The following is a 17,002-nucleotide window of genomic DNA, read 5'->3' as shown; positions in this document are numbered from 1 at the left end:
CATAGGTGTTCCTTGATAAAATAAATGGGCTTATACTTATGCTAAGATAGAAGAGGCTGTGATTTCAGACAATAACATTAACTATGTGTATGCTAGTATTCCATCATGTAATTGCAAGGTCAAAACATTTTACATTAAGATTTATTCCATCAGTTATTTGTTGTGTTGAAGATAGTGGAAGACAGCAGACATTCAAAGTTGGTTAGTAATAGTTGTAATTTTAGCACTAAGGACTTTTGTTTAGTGTCTACAGCACTGAAAAACAAGTTTTGCTTATGTGATAAACACACGTAGGGAATATGATTCATTTGAATGCTCCAACTTGCCTCTCTTGATGTGGGTTTTCCTCTGAAGAACTCATTGTTTTTTGAGTTATGGGGTGGGTTGAATCGAGGCTGCAGGAAAATGCATCCATTGGCAATGGCTTCCAGCGGGGCAGGTCCTTCGTATGGGAACCCCAATCCGATGAAGAGCTAGAGAATAAGATCAAAGGAAAAGATAAAGATAATTAGGAAGAAAGGCTGATATGACAATGCTCAAGCAGGAAGAGACCAAGAACAGAAGAGACCAGTTTCAGGCAGGCAAATGTACTATAAATAAGACTCGAGAGCTACAGTCGCCCAAGCCCCATCCTGTTGAGTTCTGCGTGGTTGGCTTTAGCCTCAACAACTTGCATTAATATATTGCCTTTAATGTAGTAAAACTTCCCAAGGCACTTATTTCACATAGGGACATATTAAGGCAGATGACCAAAAGTTTTGTCAAGGGGGTAGGTTTTAAGGAGTGCCTTAAAGGGGGATAGAGAAGTGGAAAGACAGAGATGTTTAAAGAATTCCAGGCCTTACTGCCCCAGCAACTAAAGAAACAACTACCAGTAGTGGAGCGATTATAATCGGGGATGCTCAAGAGGCCAGAATTGGGAGAGCACAGGGATCTTGGAAAATTGTAGGGCTGGAGGCAGTAACAGAGTGGTGAAGCCACAGTGGGACTTTGAAACAGGGAAGGCAATTTTAAAATCGAGGTGGTGCTTAATTGGGAGCCAATGCAGATCAACAAGCATAGGGATGATGGGTGAACGGAACTTGGTACAAGTTACGATATTGATAGTGGAGTTTTGGATGAGCTTAAGTTTGATGGAGGGTGGAACCTAGCAGTCCGGACAGGGGAGCGCTGGAGTAATTAAATCTAGAGGTATCATTAGCATAGGTGAGGGTCTCAGCAGCAGATATGCTGAGGCAGGGGTGGAGGCAAGCAATGTTAGGAGTGGAAGCAGGCAATACTAGCGATAGTCAGGATATGTGGTCAGGATGAAGTTTAACAGGAAGGTAGTGAACAGTCAGGTTCAGCCTCAATAAGTTGCCAAGGAAAGGATGGAATTGGTGTCTAGAGAACAAAGCTATGGTGGAGCGCCAAAGACAATTGCTTTGGGATTCCCAATGATTAGTTGAAGGAACTTATTGTTCACCCAGTCTTTCAAGGTGGGGTTGCTGCCAGGAGTGGGTCAACATGGGACATCTGCCTACCAGTTCAATCTGGCCCATGACTCCAACTCAATCTTCCTGTATCAGAGGATAGATTGGAGAGGACAGGACTGTTCTCCTTGGAGCTTGATGCTTGACGGAGGCTAAGAGGAGATTTGATAGAGATGTTCAAAATCCTGCGGGGGCTGGGCAGAGTTGATAGGGAGAAGTTGTTCCCGCTCATAAAAGGATCAAGAACGAGAGGGCACAGATTTAAAGTCATTTGCAAAACAAGTAAATGTGATGTGAGGAAAAAACCTTCTTCACACAACAACTGTGCTGTTAAAATTCTGTGATTCTGTGATATGCAGAGTCAGCTCCCACTGTTATTTCCCTTCTGCTTTGGTTGCAGTGAGCACTCAATGCAGCACCGTGAGTTGGCGGGCCAAGATATAAAGGGGACAGAAAACGAAAAAATCCTTTCACTGGCTCTGATTGAGCCTTTTGGTTGAAAAGCAAAACAGTTACAGAATTGGAAGGTATCAATTTCCTTTCCTCCATTACAATTGCCCTCATAGTCTACTTGCTACTTTCTCCTTTCTTGTCTTTCTCTCCATGATGGAATAAAGGCAGCAATCTGGAGAAATCACTGGAGCTCCACGTGCTACTGCCTAACCATCATTTACCTGTGGCAGGGTGAGCAATGGCTGATTGCTGGTGTGGGAGATAGCGTGTGACAGGAACATGACAGAGAAATGTTTTGATGGTAAGAATGTGGCGCCACGCCTATATGCCCCATTTGCTTCTGAACAATGTTGTGGAACTGCTTCCAATTGGGTGATGTCCTGATGGTGTTTGTATGGTAATAGTACATGCTGCAATTCCCAAACTCATATTAACAAACTATAGGTCAGTTAGCTTAACATCTATCATTGGGAAAATGCTAGAATCCATTATTAAGGAAATAGTAGCAGGATATTTAGAAAATCATAATACAACCAGGCAGAGTCAACATAGTTTTGTGAAAGGCAAATCATGCTTGACAAATTTATTAGAATTCTTTAAGGGTGTACCAAGCAGCTGGATATTGGGGAACCAGTAAACGTGGGGTATTTGGATTTCCAAAAAGCATTCTATAAAGTGCCATTAAAAGATTACACTACTCTCATGGTGTTGGGGGTGATATATTAGCGTGGATAGAGGATTGGCAACTAGCAGGAAACAGAGATGGTAAATGGGTCATTTTCCACTTGGCAAACTAGTGGAGTGATACAGGGTTCAATGCTGGGATCTCAACTAGTTATGTTCTATATTAATGACTTGGATGAAGGGACAGCATGTATTGTAACCAAATTTGCTGATGAGACAAAAATAGGTAGGAAAGCAGGTTGTTTGGAGGATAAAAAGAGTCTGAAAAGTGATATAGATAGGTTAAATGAGTGGGCAAAAAATTGACAGATGGAGTACAATGTGGGAAATGCGAGGTTGTCCACCTTGGCAGGAAGAATAGAAAAACAGAATATTATTTAAACAGAGAGACAATGCAGAGTATTGTGTGCAGTTTTTGGCTCCTTATGTAAGGAGGGATTTACTTGCATCACATTCATTCATTCATTACATACAACATACATTGCAACGCGTAAGAAAAAGTCCAAGGGATGGGCACACCATCCGTGTTTAACTAGAAAGGTTAAAGATGGTATCAAGCTTAAAGAAAAAATACATGATTGTGCAAAGATAGGTGGAAGACCAGAAGACTGGACAGAGTATAAGGAACAACAAAGAATGACTAAAAGACCAATAAGGAAGAAAAAATTGGAGTACGTGAGAAAACTAGCCAGAAATATAAAAGCAGATGGTAAGAATTTTTATAAATATTTTTAAAAGAAATGAGTTAACAAAGTGAGTGTTGGTCCAATAGAAATGACTCTGGAGAATTGATAATGGAAAACAACAAGATGGCAGATGAATTGTACAGGTATCTTGCAACAGTTTTCAATATAGAGGATACAGGTAACATCCCAGAAGCAGCTATGAACCAGGAAACTGAAGTGGGGAAAGAAGTCAGGAAAATTACTATCACCAGAGAAGTGGAACTGAGTAAATTGTTGGAGCTGCAGGCTGACAAGAGCCCACGTCCCGATAGACTTCATCCTAGGGTCTTCAAATAAGTGTTTAGTGAGATAGTCGATGCATTGGTTTTATTTTTCCAAAACTCCCTAGATTTGGGGAAGGTCCCATTAGATTGGAAGATAGCAAATGTAACTCCATTGTTCAAAAAGGGAGGGGGAGACAGAAAGTGGGAAACTACAGACCACTTAGCTTAACATCTGTCACAGGGAAAATGTTGGAAGCTATTATTAAAGAAGTTATAGCAGGGCACTTGGATAAGCTCAAGGTCATCAGTAGAGTCAACATAGTTTTGTGAAAGGGAAATCGTATTTAACCAACTTATTGGTTAAGGAGATAACATGTGCTGTGGATAAAGGGGAACCAGTGGATGTACTGTACTTAGATTTCCAGAAGGCATTTGATAAAGTGTCTCAATAATCAAAGGTTATTGCAGAAAACAAAAGCTCATTCTTTACATCCTTTCTTAAATAAGGTGACCAATACTGTACACAGTACTCCAAATGTGGTCTCACCAATGCCCTGTACAACTGAAGCATAACCTCCCTAGGTTTGAATTCAATTCCCCCTCACAATAAATTATCACATTCTATTAGCTTTCCTAATTACTTGCTGTACTTGCTTACCAGCCTTTTGTGATTCATACCTTAGGACATCCTCTGCACCTCAGAGCTCTGCAATCTCTCAACATTTAGATAATATGCTCCTCTTTTATTATTCCTGCCAAAATGGGGGTAACATATTGGCATGAATAGAGTATTGGCTGGCTAACAGGAAGCAGAAAGTAGGCATAAATGGGTATTTTTCAGATTGGCAAGATGTAATGAGTGGTGTGCCACAGGGATCCGTGTTGGGGCCTCAACTGTTTACAATTTATATAAATGACTTGGAAGAAGGGATTGAAGGGATGGTCACCAAATTTGCTGATGACGCAAAGATAGGTAGAAAAGTAGGTTGTGAAGAGGTCATAAGGAGGCTACAAACAGATGTGGATAGATTAAATGAGTGGGCAAAGATCTGGCAGATGGAGTTTAATGTGTGAAAATGTGAAATTGTCCATTTTGGCAGGAATAATAAAAGAGGAGCATATTATCTAAATGGTGAGAGATTGCAGAGCTCTGAGGTGCAGAGGGTGTCCTAAGGCGTGAATCACAAAAGGCTGGTAAGCAAGTACAGCAAGTAATTAGGAAAGCTAATAGAATGTGATAATTTATTGTGAGGGGGAATTGAATTCAAAAGTAGAGAGATTATGCTTCAGTTGTTCAGGGCATTGGTGAGACCACATTTGGAGTACTGTGTACAGTATTGGTCACCTTATTTAAGAAAGGATGTAAATGCATTTGAAGCAGTCCAGTGAAGGCTTACCAGACTAATACCTGGAATGGTGCGTTGTCTTATGAGGAAAGGTTGGACAGACTAGGCTTTTATCACTGGAACTTAGGAGAATAATAGGTGACTTGATTGAAACATATAAGATCCTGAGGGGTCTTGACAGGGTAGATGTGGAGAGGATGTTTCCTCTTGTGGGAGAATCCAGAACTAGGGGTCACTGTTTACGAATAAGGGGCTGTCCATTTAAGACAGAGATGAGGTAAACTTTTTTCACTCAGAGGGTGGTGAGTCTTTGGAACTCTCTTCCTGAAAGGTCGAAGCAGAGTCTTTGGATGTTTTTAAGGCAGAAATGGATATATTCTTGGTAAGCAAGGGGGTGATAAGTTATCGGCAGTAGGTGGGATGCAGATTTCAGGTTACTATCAGATCAGCCATGATCTTATTAAATGGCGGAGCAGGCTTGAGGGGCTGAATGGCCTACTCCTGCTCCTTGTTTGTATTAGAAATGGTGTGAGGGTAATGAAGGTTCACTAGGCTGATTCCTGGGATTTTGGGGTTGTCTTATGAAGAAAAGTTCAGCAGGTAGGGTCTATAATCATTGGAGTTTAGATGAATGAGAAGTGATCTTATGGAAACATATAAGATTCTCAGGTGGCTATATAGGATAGATGCTGAGAGGGTGTTTCCCTCATGGTAGGATCTAAAAGCAGGGGGCACAGTTTAAAAATAAGGGGTCTCCTATTTAAGACTGAGATGAGGAGAATTTCTTTTATCAGAGGGTTGTTGGTTTTTCGAACTCTCTTTCACAGAGAGCAGTGGAGGCTGGGTCATTGAACATTTTCAAGGTTGTGTTAGGCATATTTTTGATCAACAAGGGAATCAGTAGTTATGAAGGCAGGAAAGTGGAGTTAAGGCCACAATCAGATCAGCCATGATCTTATATAATGGCAGAGCAGGCTTGAGAGGTCAAATGACCTACTTCGATCTTTTATGATACGTTCTAAAGCATCAAGCAAGCAGTTCAATCAAGGCATTCCATATGATACCAATTACATAGAGCAATATTAATTTTTTTTGTTCTTTGAATCTTTGGCTAACAATAATAGCACAATTTCTGAGGGGTATGACACCCAAATTACCAATGATGCTTGTGATACTTGCCCTGAAAATAAAATGACTTTTTTGAAAGTCATAGTCTAGCTATCCCCCCCACTCTTTAGCATGAATGAACCAAGTTGAAAATAATGAAGATCATGCTGACTTAATTACAAATAACTTTATAAAAGCATTGGAACACTTAATCCTTTTAGCTCATGCACTTGATTGCTGAAAGAAACATTAAATTATTCAAGTGTCAGGAATGGTTCTGATAACAGTTTAATATTAGCTACTGACTGGTAAAATAAATAATTAGAATACAGTAGAGAATAAGACACGCTTGAACATTTTCCTCTATCTCATTCTCCATCTGTTTTCATTATTTTAATTAGTTTTTTTACTATAACCTATTGTATCTATTTATTTTCTTAAAGGGAAAGGTTAACACATTTTACTTGCTTCCTTCCTGAGCCTACAAGGCCGTTGCATTTTGGAGGAACATCGAGAAAAACATTGTCCACAAATAAGCTGTAAACCAACTAAAAGGTTTTTTATCCTCTAGTAAGTCCAAACTTATAACTCTAAAGATTGACATGGTTGAGTCAAAATTTGATCTGATTTGTTTCTGTCCAATGGAAAGTTTCTGCCACAAAATGCGTTATCTCATGCACAGCAGTAGAGGCTGATTGTGTCCAGTTGATTGATCAGTGGGTTAAGTTCATGGATTAAACAACATAATGCACAAGTTGAGATGTTCACTATTTAGTGATCATGATTGGAGGTTGTACTTTTTATTTGTCCCTGTTCAAGTTATTGCTATTTATACTTAATCCTTTATCTCTCATTCATGTCATACTAGCCTGTTTCCAGATTGTCTTGGTATCATGTTCTCCATTGCTTTCTTTTCATTTTCCTTTCGCCTTGACTTTGTATGCCTAAACAAGCTGTACAATAATGCAAAAGTAGTGGACCAGCTGTAACTGAAATTACTAAACGTTGACTGTATTTTTCAAACCAATGGATTATGAATAGAAAGGACAATATTTTGAAACAAACTGTAATAATTTAAGCAGGATGTGTTAGGCTTTCATTTTAGAATTGAGGGAATAGGGGCAACAAACACAAACTGCATGCAATGCAGGAAGAGTTAAAGAGCGCTATATATTGATCAGAGGATCAAACAATTTCCAACTTGAAATTATCTGGAGTATTGAAACACATAAGCAGGACAAATGATGCCTTCATGCTACTGACCATAATAAAGGATTGTAGAGGGCTGTACACAATATACCTCCTTCATTTCCTGTGTCTATGGTATCTATTATCTGATAGTGACCAATATGCACCACTGAACTATCAAGACAGGATAGATCCAGTGTTTACTATTCTTCCCAAATAAGTAGCAATCAACATATTAGCACAAATCCATGGCGATCTATTTACACTACCTTCTTTTTAACCTGTTAAAATATCTTTATGATTAACTTAAAACGGAAGGTTGAGTTTCCAAAGGTTCACATATCTTCCTCTTTGACTCCATCCGTTGCCCTATCAAATATGGTAATGCAGCATTCCAGTGTTAATTATAGCTGAACTTATTTGCCTTGTTATCATCAACCACTGAATAGGCTTGCACCATAATAAATTAATAAATGTAAATGTAACTAACTTATTAAAAACGTGCCTCTAGCAGTGAACATATTGTGATCATTTGTGTGCATTTAGCTTGGAGGTTTTAATAGTCATTTTTGATTTGGCAAAACACAGTTCATACAAAATGACAAAATAGCAAATGGAACTAAAAACCATTTTGCCTAATAAGCAAATAGCTTTATTGCAATAACTTCACTGAGTAGGAACTGAACTGAAAATGAAAACAACTAACTAGGAGCTAATTACCTTTTACTTTACAGAACGTGATCAGAAGTTTGTTTAAAATCTAGCCTAAAGAATAAAATCACATTACATTACTGGAAATGTATTTCACATATTCCTTAATATGTGTTAAAGTAAGACTGTGACCCTCAGATCCTGTTATGTCGGTGAAAAACTCCCAAAAATACACTGCGCGGATGTCATTTTTTTCTACCAGCTGAGGCGAATGGCAAATCTGTGCAGTTTTGCTGCAAATCATATGTGTGCGCGTTTGTGTGAGAGAGGGAAAGCCTGAGAGTGAAACACACATCAAGAAATGTGTATTTACGTGACACTGACATCACCTTTGTGTAGATTATGAAACACACATTACAGGTTGTAACATTAGCAAAGTACATGAGGCATATTCAGAACAAGGTTCATTCAGGGTTCAGTCAGCAGCGAAGATTTACATTCTCTGGGTTTCAGAGAGTACTAAAAATAGACAAGTCAGGACAATGACCCCAATCAATATATCAGGAAAAGCCAGTGCACAGGTACAGAAAGTAATCAAAGAGGCTAATGGAATGTTGACCTTTATCTCAATGTGGTTGGAAAACAAAAGTGAGGAACTTATGCTTCAGTTCTACAGAGCCTAAGTCTGATCCCATCTAGAGTACTGCAATTCAGTCTTGGGTACTGAACCTCAGGAAAGAATTATTGGTGTTGGAGGAAGTACAGCAAAAAAATCACCAAAGTAATACCAGAGCTTAAAAGAGTAATTCATGAAGTTACATAAATTTGGTTCTGTTTCCTTAAGGCTGCCAACTGTGATTAAATGTATTCCTGGAGGTTTCATCACATATGTCTTGCCCCACACCCCAGCTATTAGTTGGACAATACATTCATCCTTGTGACGCACTGCCTTCCTATGCCAATTGGAAAACAAAAGGACTCATTCAATGATGCATGACTGTCAGCCAAACAGTCTTTCCCCCCATTTTCAATGTTTTTATGTCTGATAAAGAGTAACTTTCAAAGAAAATGACAAACAGAAACAATCTTTTTTAATGTCCTGATGATTTTTCTCCAGGATTGCACACACCAGTGTACTGGAGGCTGATTTTCATTTCCTGGAGACTCCAGGCTAATCCTGGAGGGTTGGCAACCCTATATTCCCTTGAATTCAGAAGGTTATCGGGTGATCTAATGGAGGTCTTTAAAATTATAAAGGGAGTTAATAGTGAAGATACAGGAAACTATTTTTTCCAGTGTGGGAATCAAAACAATGGAGCATAACATCTTATGATTGGAACTAAGTCATTTGGGGGTAAAATTGGGAGCATTTTTTCACCTACAAGGTAGTTAAAATATGGAACTCTACCCCGCAAGGCTAAGGACGCTGGGTCAATTGTAAGTTTAGAGATCAAGATCATTAGACTTTTCTTAGGTAAAGATATCAAATGCTATGTAGCGAAGGTACATAAATGTTTGAGGTACATATCAGCCATTCTCTAATTGAATAGCATAACAGGCTCAAGAGGCTGAATAGTCTACTCCTGTTTCTATGGGGTGAATTTTACGCTCCTTAGCGAGGGGCAGGAGTCCCACCCAGACGTCCGTGGATTGCTAACTTCTGGCCACGATAAAGCTGCTTATGACCAATTAACGGCCGCCCCTCAGGAAACCGGCCAACAACAGAAAGCAATGGTGGGTAGCACAACAGGGCAGAAGGTGCAGACCGTGAACCAGAAGTTTAAAAGGACCCTTACATGGGTTTGTGGCAGCTGCAGCAGAATTGGTGCTCTGGAGGCTGCAGGTTGGGGACACAACTTGGAAATGCTTAGACATATTGCAGTAGCAGCAGCAGGTAAGAGCTTGTTTTAAATGTTCCTGACTATTGTACCTTTGTGAATTATTCAGGATGCTTGCCAGGGAGGAAAGAACATTTCAATACACCTGTCTAATTCTCCTTATGAATAACAAGTGTTTCAAATTCTACCCTTTAACTCTCTGTCTCTCTACAGATGGATACAGAATGCAGCCAGCAGCTGCTGAGGGGCCCAGACCAAGGACGGCTCTATGGTTTGATGGTGACTCCCCATGAGTCCTCCTCCAGGCTGTGAGGAATTGATGGGAGGTCCTCATGCCTGCAGACAGGAAGAGGAGACGAGACCAAAGCAGCCTGGATGGAGGCCACAGAGGAGATCTGTGGGGTCTTCCAAAGGACTTGGTTACAGTGCTGTAAGAGGCTTACGATCTGCCAGGGTGTGTGTGTAACTATTTAGGAATTGGATCCATATGGAAGAGTGTGAAGCGTGTCAAGTGTGGGATTACCTAGTATCTTGCACAAATGCACAAGGTGATATGAAGCAAACATGTCACTCTGCATGACTACGTGGGATTTTGAGGGGGTCGGAGAGGGGGTGAGCTTATGAAATGTAATACCTGTGAGTTAACAAGCAGCAATGAGAAATGTTGAACACTGACAAAAGACATATTGGCCACACATTTGAAAGCATGATTGTAACACAGTATATTCATTACAATGTCCATTTTTATTTGCAGGAGAAGAGGGAATAGAATGCCCAGAGAAGGCCGGGAGATGGTCAAGCCGAGGTGGCCATGTTCACCCCTATATGTCTGACAATCAGTTGGGTGAGGTGAGGTTGGAGGAAGGCCCTGGGCTGGTAAGATTCCAAGGCCCGTAGCTTTCTCCTGCAAACAGTGGTGAAGGGGGCAGTGGTGGGGCCACTTGGAAACTGCGGAAGACGGTGGGGAGGTAGCACTGATGGCTTTTGACTTTGGAGGCATGCAGGATTTAGGGCGGAATGTGTGCCTCAATATTGAAAGACCTAAGGTTCAAACCCTAGTTACCATCATGTGTTTTTAGGGGCATACATCTCTCTGAGCTCACCTTGAATGATGATGATGGCCCTTAATTTCATTGTGCTTTTTCACACACAGGACAAACATGATAGCTGCAGCTGCTCGCCCTGAGGGTTTAACATTAACCTCTGAGGAGGAGGAGAAGGTGCAGCATCACATCCTTGCTCTGCACCTAACACCAGCACAGATACATGCACCTCAGTAGGAATGTGAGAGTTCACTCTAAGGAATCCACACACTGGTGAGCACATCACAATCGCAAGACCAGCTGTTGGACTGAGAAGGAGCAGGCCTCTGGCAGTTGGTGAAATGTTGGAGGTGATATAGATGCTGAACCCCAGTGTAATGAGGAACCTCTGGAGTCATCCATCAAGTGACAGATGCTGGACATATAGTATGAGGTAGATGGAGATGTGGCAGAGATTTCAGAGGGTTTGTGTGCACTGACATGGACATTGGAGGAGTCCACGAGTGCTGTGATCACTTGTTCTTCAGAATGCATGGCTTCCTCCATTGAGACGCTGGTGAGTGTCATGGAGGGCCAACCCCAGCAGCTCACCGATGGGATACTGGATATGCGTCCTAACTACACATGATTGCCTTGTCTCTGAGCTCTGGTGCCCAGAGCCCAGGCAAGAAGGGGACAAAAAGCCTGGAGTCACATCCAGCTCCTCGCAAGAAAGCAGTGACAGCCAAATGGACCTCACGGCAGCGGATGAGCAGCTGCTGCCCCTGTTGGGGGTGGGAGGGGGGCACCTGTCAAGGGGCTTTTGGTAGAGGCAGCCTCTCCTCTGCCATTGACACAAATGTCTCTGAGTGCTGTGGCCACTGTGCAGGAGACTCCCACCATGCCAGGGCCTTCACAGCTTCAGGTGACCCAGAGGATGGCTGTCAAAGTCATCCCAGGCAAAGGAGCCTGCAGCCTTTCTCCAGCACAGCTGGTAGCGAAAGGGGAGCACCATGCCATAGCACCCATAAATGTTTTAAAAAGGCACCACATTAGTCACATGTGGGTTCACAAGGACGATTGCTTGCTTGTGTTGGCTGTGCAATTTTTTGATTTATCAATGAATAACTGCACTTGTGGCTCTGGCTGTATTAGTGTTTAATGGTTGTGATGTGTGGATTTTGATCTCAATCGACTGCATGCTCTTATTGGAGTTTATGCCAATGTGGGGCACTCTGAGCACCCTCATATGGTATCTCTACACTGGCATATGTAGAGGCGGCCCTGCTGTTGATGAGTGGGAGATAGCAAAAGAAGGTCAGAAGGCCAAGATGGTGTCGTTGATCAAATTACAGGTTTCTAGTTAAATTTTGCATCTTGACTCTCCCTGGCATTCAAGGCATCCAATGCACCGGCTTATACAGCTGACTGGCGTAACTCATCCTGCTCCTCATCAGACACATCCTCAGAATCCTCATCAGTGGATGGGGCTTGCTCCACTTAAATGTCCTCTGCCAGGGCTTCCCCTCTCTGGAACGCCAAGTTGTATAAGGCACAGCAGACCAAGACCATAAGTGAGTCTCAAGCAGGACAATTGGTCTGATCAGTGATGGCCTTGGTGGAAATGTGGCTCTTGTTCTACCTCCTCTTTGGCTCAGTGCATGGATTTTGGACTGGGGTCATTAGCCAAGTCTTCAGGGGGTATCCTTTGTAACCAAGGAGCTAGCCATCCAAGGGTTCTGGTCCACAGAATGTCCCTGGCACCTGGAAGTGCCCAAGCATGTAGGCATCATGATTGCTGCCAGGATAGTGTTTTGCACATCTATACTTGTGGTTGCATACTAGCTGCAAATTGATATTCTGGTAGCCTTTACTGTTAAAGAATGCCTTTGGCTGTCCGAAAGGTGCTTTAATTGCCACATGTGTGCAATTTATTATGCTTTGCACCTTTGGAAATTCAGCAATGCTACCAAAGCCTCTGGCTCATCTGCATGGCTGACGTTGTCCTCAGTCAATGGAATAAACTCATGGGCATGCCTGAACACTGCACCTGTAAAAACCTTGATGAAGTGATGGGCTGCTGGCTGTGAAATCCCACAGAGGTCTTCACGTGATGCCTGGAAGGACCCTGAGGCAAGAAACGTCAAGGCCACAGGCATCGAGTGTCCACCAACAAAATTTGATGCAATTTCCCCAGCCAGCATGTTACAGATTGATGTGACTGTCTCCTTGGGGAGATGGAGTCTTCTCAGGTATTGACACTGACGTTTGGAGGTATGCAATCCTTTGCCTGCATACTCTGTTGGAAGGATAGTGTCTTTTCCTCCCTCTGACTGCCTTTTGGTTGACTCCTTTCTGCAGGCCCTTGCTCAGCAGCAGGCTGCATAACTTCCTGGACCACAGGGAGCAACTGTCCTTGGCCAGCTTCCCTCTCCCTTCTCCTCCTCACTGGAGGTGGAGCCTCCTCTGGAATGCAGCATGCCTTCTGGTACACCGACCTCAGGGTCCAATACCGGGTGCAAGAATTTCACTTAATACCTATCACTAGGTGTTCTTCCCTGAAAAATAACTCCCAATGAAGGTTCAAAAAGATTATTAAACCCAGCTTGCAGCATGAGCAAACTCTCCAACCTTCTCCAACAGACTCTTCTTCTAAATTCAGCCATGGTCCAACTTGAAACCTTTATATCCACCTTTCAATGCGTGTTGACACCCGGCGTGACTACCTCTGAATGTTTTTTCCGTGCACCCACCGAAATATGGCGTGGGCAATGTAAAATACCAGTCTATTGGCTTTTAACAAGCTCAATTGCTCTTCAATAAAAAGGATGGCTGCTGATTTTGTGCCTGTCAGACTTACTGGAGACAGGCTTTTACGCATGTGTAGGGTGGCAGTGGTTCCGTTTTCTCAATGTAAAATTCTCCCCTGTTTCATTTGTAGTCAGGATTACTCATTCTCCCACTAGTAGAATCATACGCCAAGAAGTTGCTTCTTTAAACCCACATCAGTCCCACTGCAAGCACAAAGTCACAGAACTCTCATATTTCAAGGTTCCTCCTTTGCAAGCATCATGACCAAAATGTACAATGGCTTCATAATACATAAGTATGTGAATATGAATGTCAAATCTTCTAAAAGCAAAACTAAAGAAATGGAAGCGTCACCTTGCACAACACATTCTGACTGAAAAGGCTGCAATGTACTGTCAATTTTATTGGGCTGAATCTTACTGGAGTGAGTCAGCTCACATCCTGCTCCAATAGTTGGGTTTGTTTCCTGCTTCCAGTTTTAAGAATTTCTGCACTGAAACTCGCTGGAAGTGTGAGATGATAATGTCATAGCGAAGGAAGCAAGCCACCTGGAAACTCTGGATGGTGGGATCAATTGTCCATTTCCTCAACCAATGAGATTTAAGCATTGAGAAGTGACTGAGGAAAAGGGTGTTTTAGGGTTTGTATATTAGATTACAATCCTATTCAGAAATGAAATAAAGAAGGGGAAAGAAAGAATTTTTTTTACATCTCTAAGAACAATTTACCATCTGAAAGAATGAGATTTATCAGCTTAAATTTTCAAATTCAGGGTCTCAGAGGTTGTCATTACATTAACAATTATCACAATATTACACTGTTAATTAATAGGCTTAATATTTAATGGGCAATTAATATACAAATCCATCAAGTAGTTAAAAATAACATGAAGTTAAGGGCTGACGCCATTTATACAAAACAAATGCTGGAGTGCCCAGCAAGTTCTGAAGGTTTGCAACTCCTGGTCCACCTAGACATTGTTAACATGCTATTATTTTTCCAGCAAGATGCAGCGGATCATGTTTGCTTCAAGGAATCAGAAATTAAACACAGGGGAGAATTTTCCCCTTGTCGGGTGGACAGGCCTGGGAGCAGCTGTGTGGGGGGGAGGGGGGCTGCCTGCGATCGGGCCCTGACTGTGACTTCATGCAGGCTGACCAATTAATGGCCAGCCAGTGTGCAATGTGCGCTGATAACCTTACCGCTGCCGGGGTGGGGTCGGAAGGACTGTGAGCGCTGAAGTGTGCGCATGTGCGGGTGCGCTCAGTGAAAGCTCCCTGAGGGCACAGAGCTGCCTCAGGGAGCTGAAGATGTCTAACATGAAAAATAAAGATTTAAAAAGTAAGGAAAACATATCCTCACATGTGACTCTTGTCACATTGGACAGGGATATGTGAAAAATGAGTTTAAAATTTTTTATTTTTTTTTAGTCGCTGTTGGAAAACTCATCCCGCCTGTGCATGAGGTGTCGCTAAAAGTGCAAAGGCCACCTGGCCTATACGCCCGCCTGCCAACCATAAAGTTGGATGGGCATTGAAAATTCAATTTAATTAACTGATTAATGGGCTTAACAGCCCTCTTAATTGTCAGCGGGTGAGCCGACCCTCGCGTTTGTCCGCCGACTGAAATATTGCGCATAGGCACGATGACGTCGGGACGCTCGCCCAACATCATCACGCACTATTTCACACTCGTGTATATTGGATGTGTGCCCACAAGCCGAGCTGAAAACCCTACCGACAGTGATGTTATTCCCTTCTTTCTTATGGGACAGATAGGGATGGTTTGACCACTGACCCCATTGTTATTCTGATTCATATTAATCGATAAACTTGTGACTAGCACGGATATTAACGTATGTTCTTGGTTCAAGAACAACTGCCCAATTTGTGGCTCAGACTTAAGAAATGAAAGTTTGAAGGAAACACTGACCAAGCGCTCCTCTGAAACAGTGTTTACCTTTGCATGGAATTGCAAAGTAAATCTTCAGGGAGGGAAAGTACACATTCGCTTCTTTTATTTTTTGACAGGTTTTTGGTACTTTGGTCCCATAGCTCAACAGAAAAAGAAAAATCAGCTCCTGTACTCAGAAAAACAGTTGAGATTAAAAAGAAGCTCCCGCAATATAACGCTGATGACTGACAGTCTAATTTTTCACATCAGTTGAGATTTTGTCCATTGTAGAGTTTGTGACTCAACTGCTTGGAATTGAGTAAAGAAAAAATCTGTACAATTATTAAAAAAAGGCTGCATTGCTTCATCTATTGAATGGAAGTTATCATAAACTGAAGCTTTACTAGTTAATTAATATAACAAATCATAATTTTTAGCAGTTGTAGAGCACCATTAAAAAATAAGCTTTTTAAAGCTGCAGTAGCTTCTCTGTTGAGCTTCTGTCAATTGTATTCAAAATAATTTAATATAAGCCCTTCATTTTAAAAATTTCATTAATGGGATGTAGGTGTCGCTGGCTAGGCCGGCATTTATTGCCAATCCTTAGTTGCCCGTGAGAAGGTTGTGGTGAACTGCCTTCTTGAACTGCTACAGTCCATGTGGTGTAGGTACACCCACAGTGCTGTTAGGAAGGGAGTTCCAGAACTTTGACTCAGCAACAGTGAAGGAATGGCGATATATTTCCAAGTCAGAATGTTGAGTGGCTTGGAGGGGAACTTCCAGGCAGTGGTGTTCCCATGTGTCTGCTGCCCTTGTCCTTCTAGATGGTAGTGGTCTTGGATTTGGAAGGTGCTGCCTAAGGAGCCTTGGTGAGTTTCTGCAGTGCATCTTGTAGGTGGTACACACTGCTGCCACTGTTCATCAGTGGTGGAGGGTGTGAATGTTTATGGATGGGGTGCCAATTAAGTGGGCTGTTTTGTTCTGGATGGTGTCAAGGTTTTTGAGTTGTTGGAGCTGCACTCATCCAGGCAAGTGGAGAGTATTCCATCACATCCCTGGCTTGTGCCTTGTAGATGGTGGACAGGCTTTGGGGAGTCAGGAGGTGAGTTACTTGCTGCAGGATTCCCAGCCTCCGACCTGCTCTTGTAGCCACAGTATTTATATGACTAGTCCAGCTCAGTTTCAGGTCAATGGTAACCCCCATTGATAGTGGGGGATTCAGTGATGGTAATGCCATTGAATGTCAAGGGGCAATGGTTAGATTCTCTCTTGTTGAAGATGGTCATTGTCTGGCACTTGTGTGGTGTGAATGTTACATACCATTTGTCAGCCCAACTCTGGATATTGTCCAGGTCTTGCTGCATTTGGACATGGACTGCTTCAGTATCTGAGGAGTCACAAGTGGTACTGAACACTGTGCAACCATCAGCAAACACCCCCACTTCTGACCTGATGTTATGACCCATGCGGTTGGTAAAGCAGAGTTATTTAAAAATCCCAGAGGGAAACTTTAAACAACTGTCATAACTAATAATTTTAAGTGTTGTGTTTGAGATGCGACTCTAAACTCAGGAATCAGACCGCCTGT

At 42.1% G+C, this 17,002-nt stretch overlaps 1 protein-coding gene across 1 annotated transcript in view; it reads right to left on the bottom strand.

Annotated features, from left to right (window-relative positions):
• Positions 1-17,002, bottom strand: part of LOC121293660 (alpha-1,6-mannosylglycoprotein 6-beta-N-acetylglucosaminyltransferase B-like) — a 1,251,241-nt gene that overhangs the window by 37,863 nt on the left and 1,196,376 nt on the right. Inside the window, exon 23 of the mRNA XM_041216828.1 lies at positions 327-473. Within this exon, the coding sequence (XP_041072762.1) occupies positions 327-473 (147 nt within the window). The remainder of the gene's footprint in view (positions 1-326; positions 474-17,002) is intronic.

This window comes from Carcharodon carcharias, chromosome 22 (genome assembly GCF_017639515.1).
Source record: "Carcharodon carcharias isolate sCarCar2 chromosome 22, sCarCar2.pri, whole genome shotgun sequence".
NCBI classification, from domain to species: domain Eukaryota; kingdom Metazoa; phylum Chordata; class Chondrichthyes; order Lamniformes; family Lamnidae; genus Carcharodon; species Carcharodon carcharias.
This window is presented reverse-complemented; position numbering and strand designations above follow the sequence as displayed.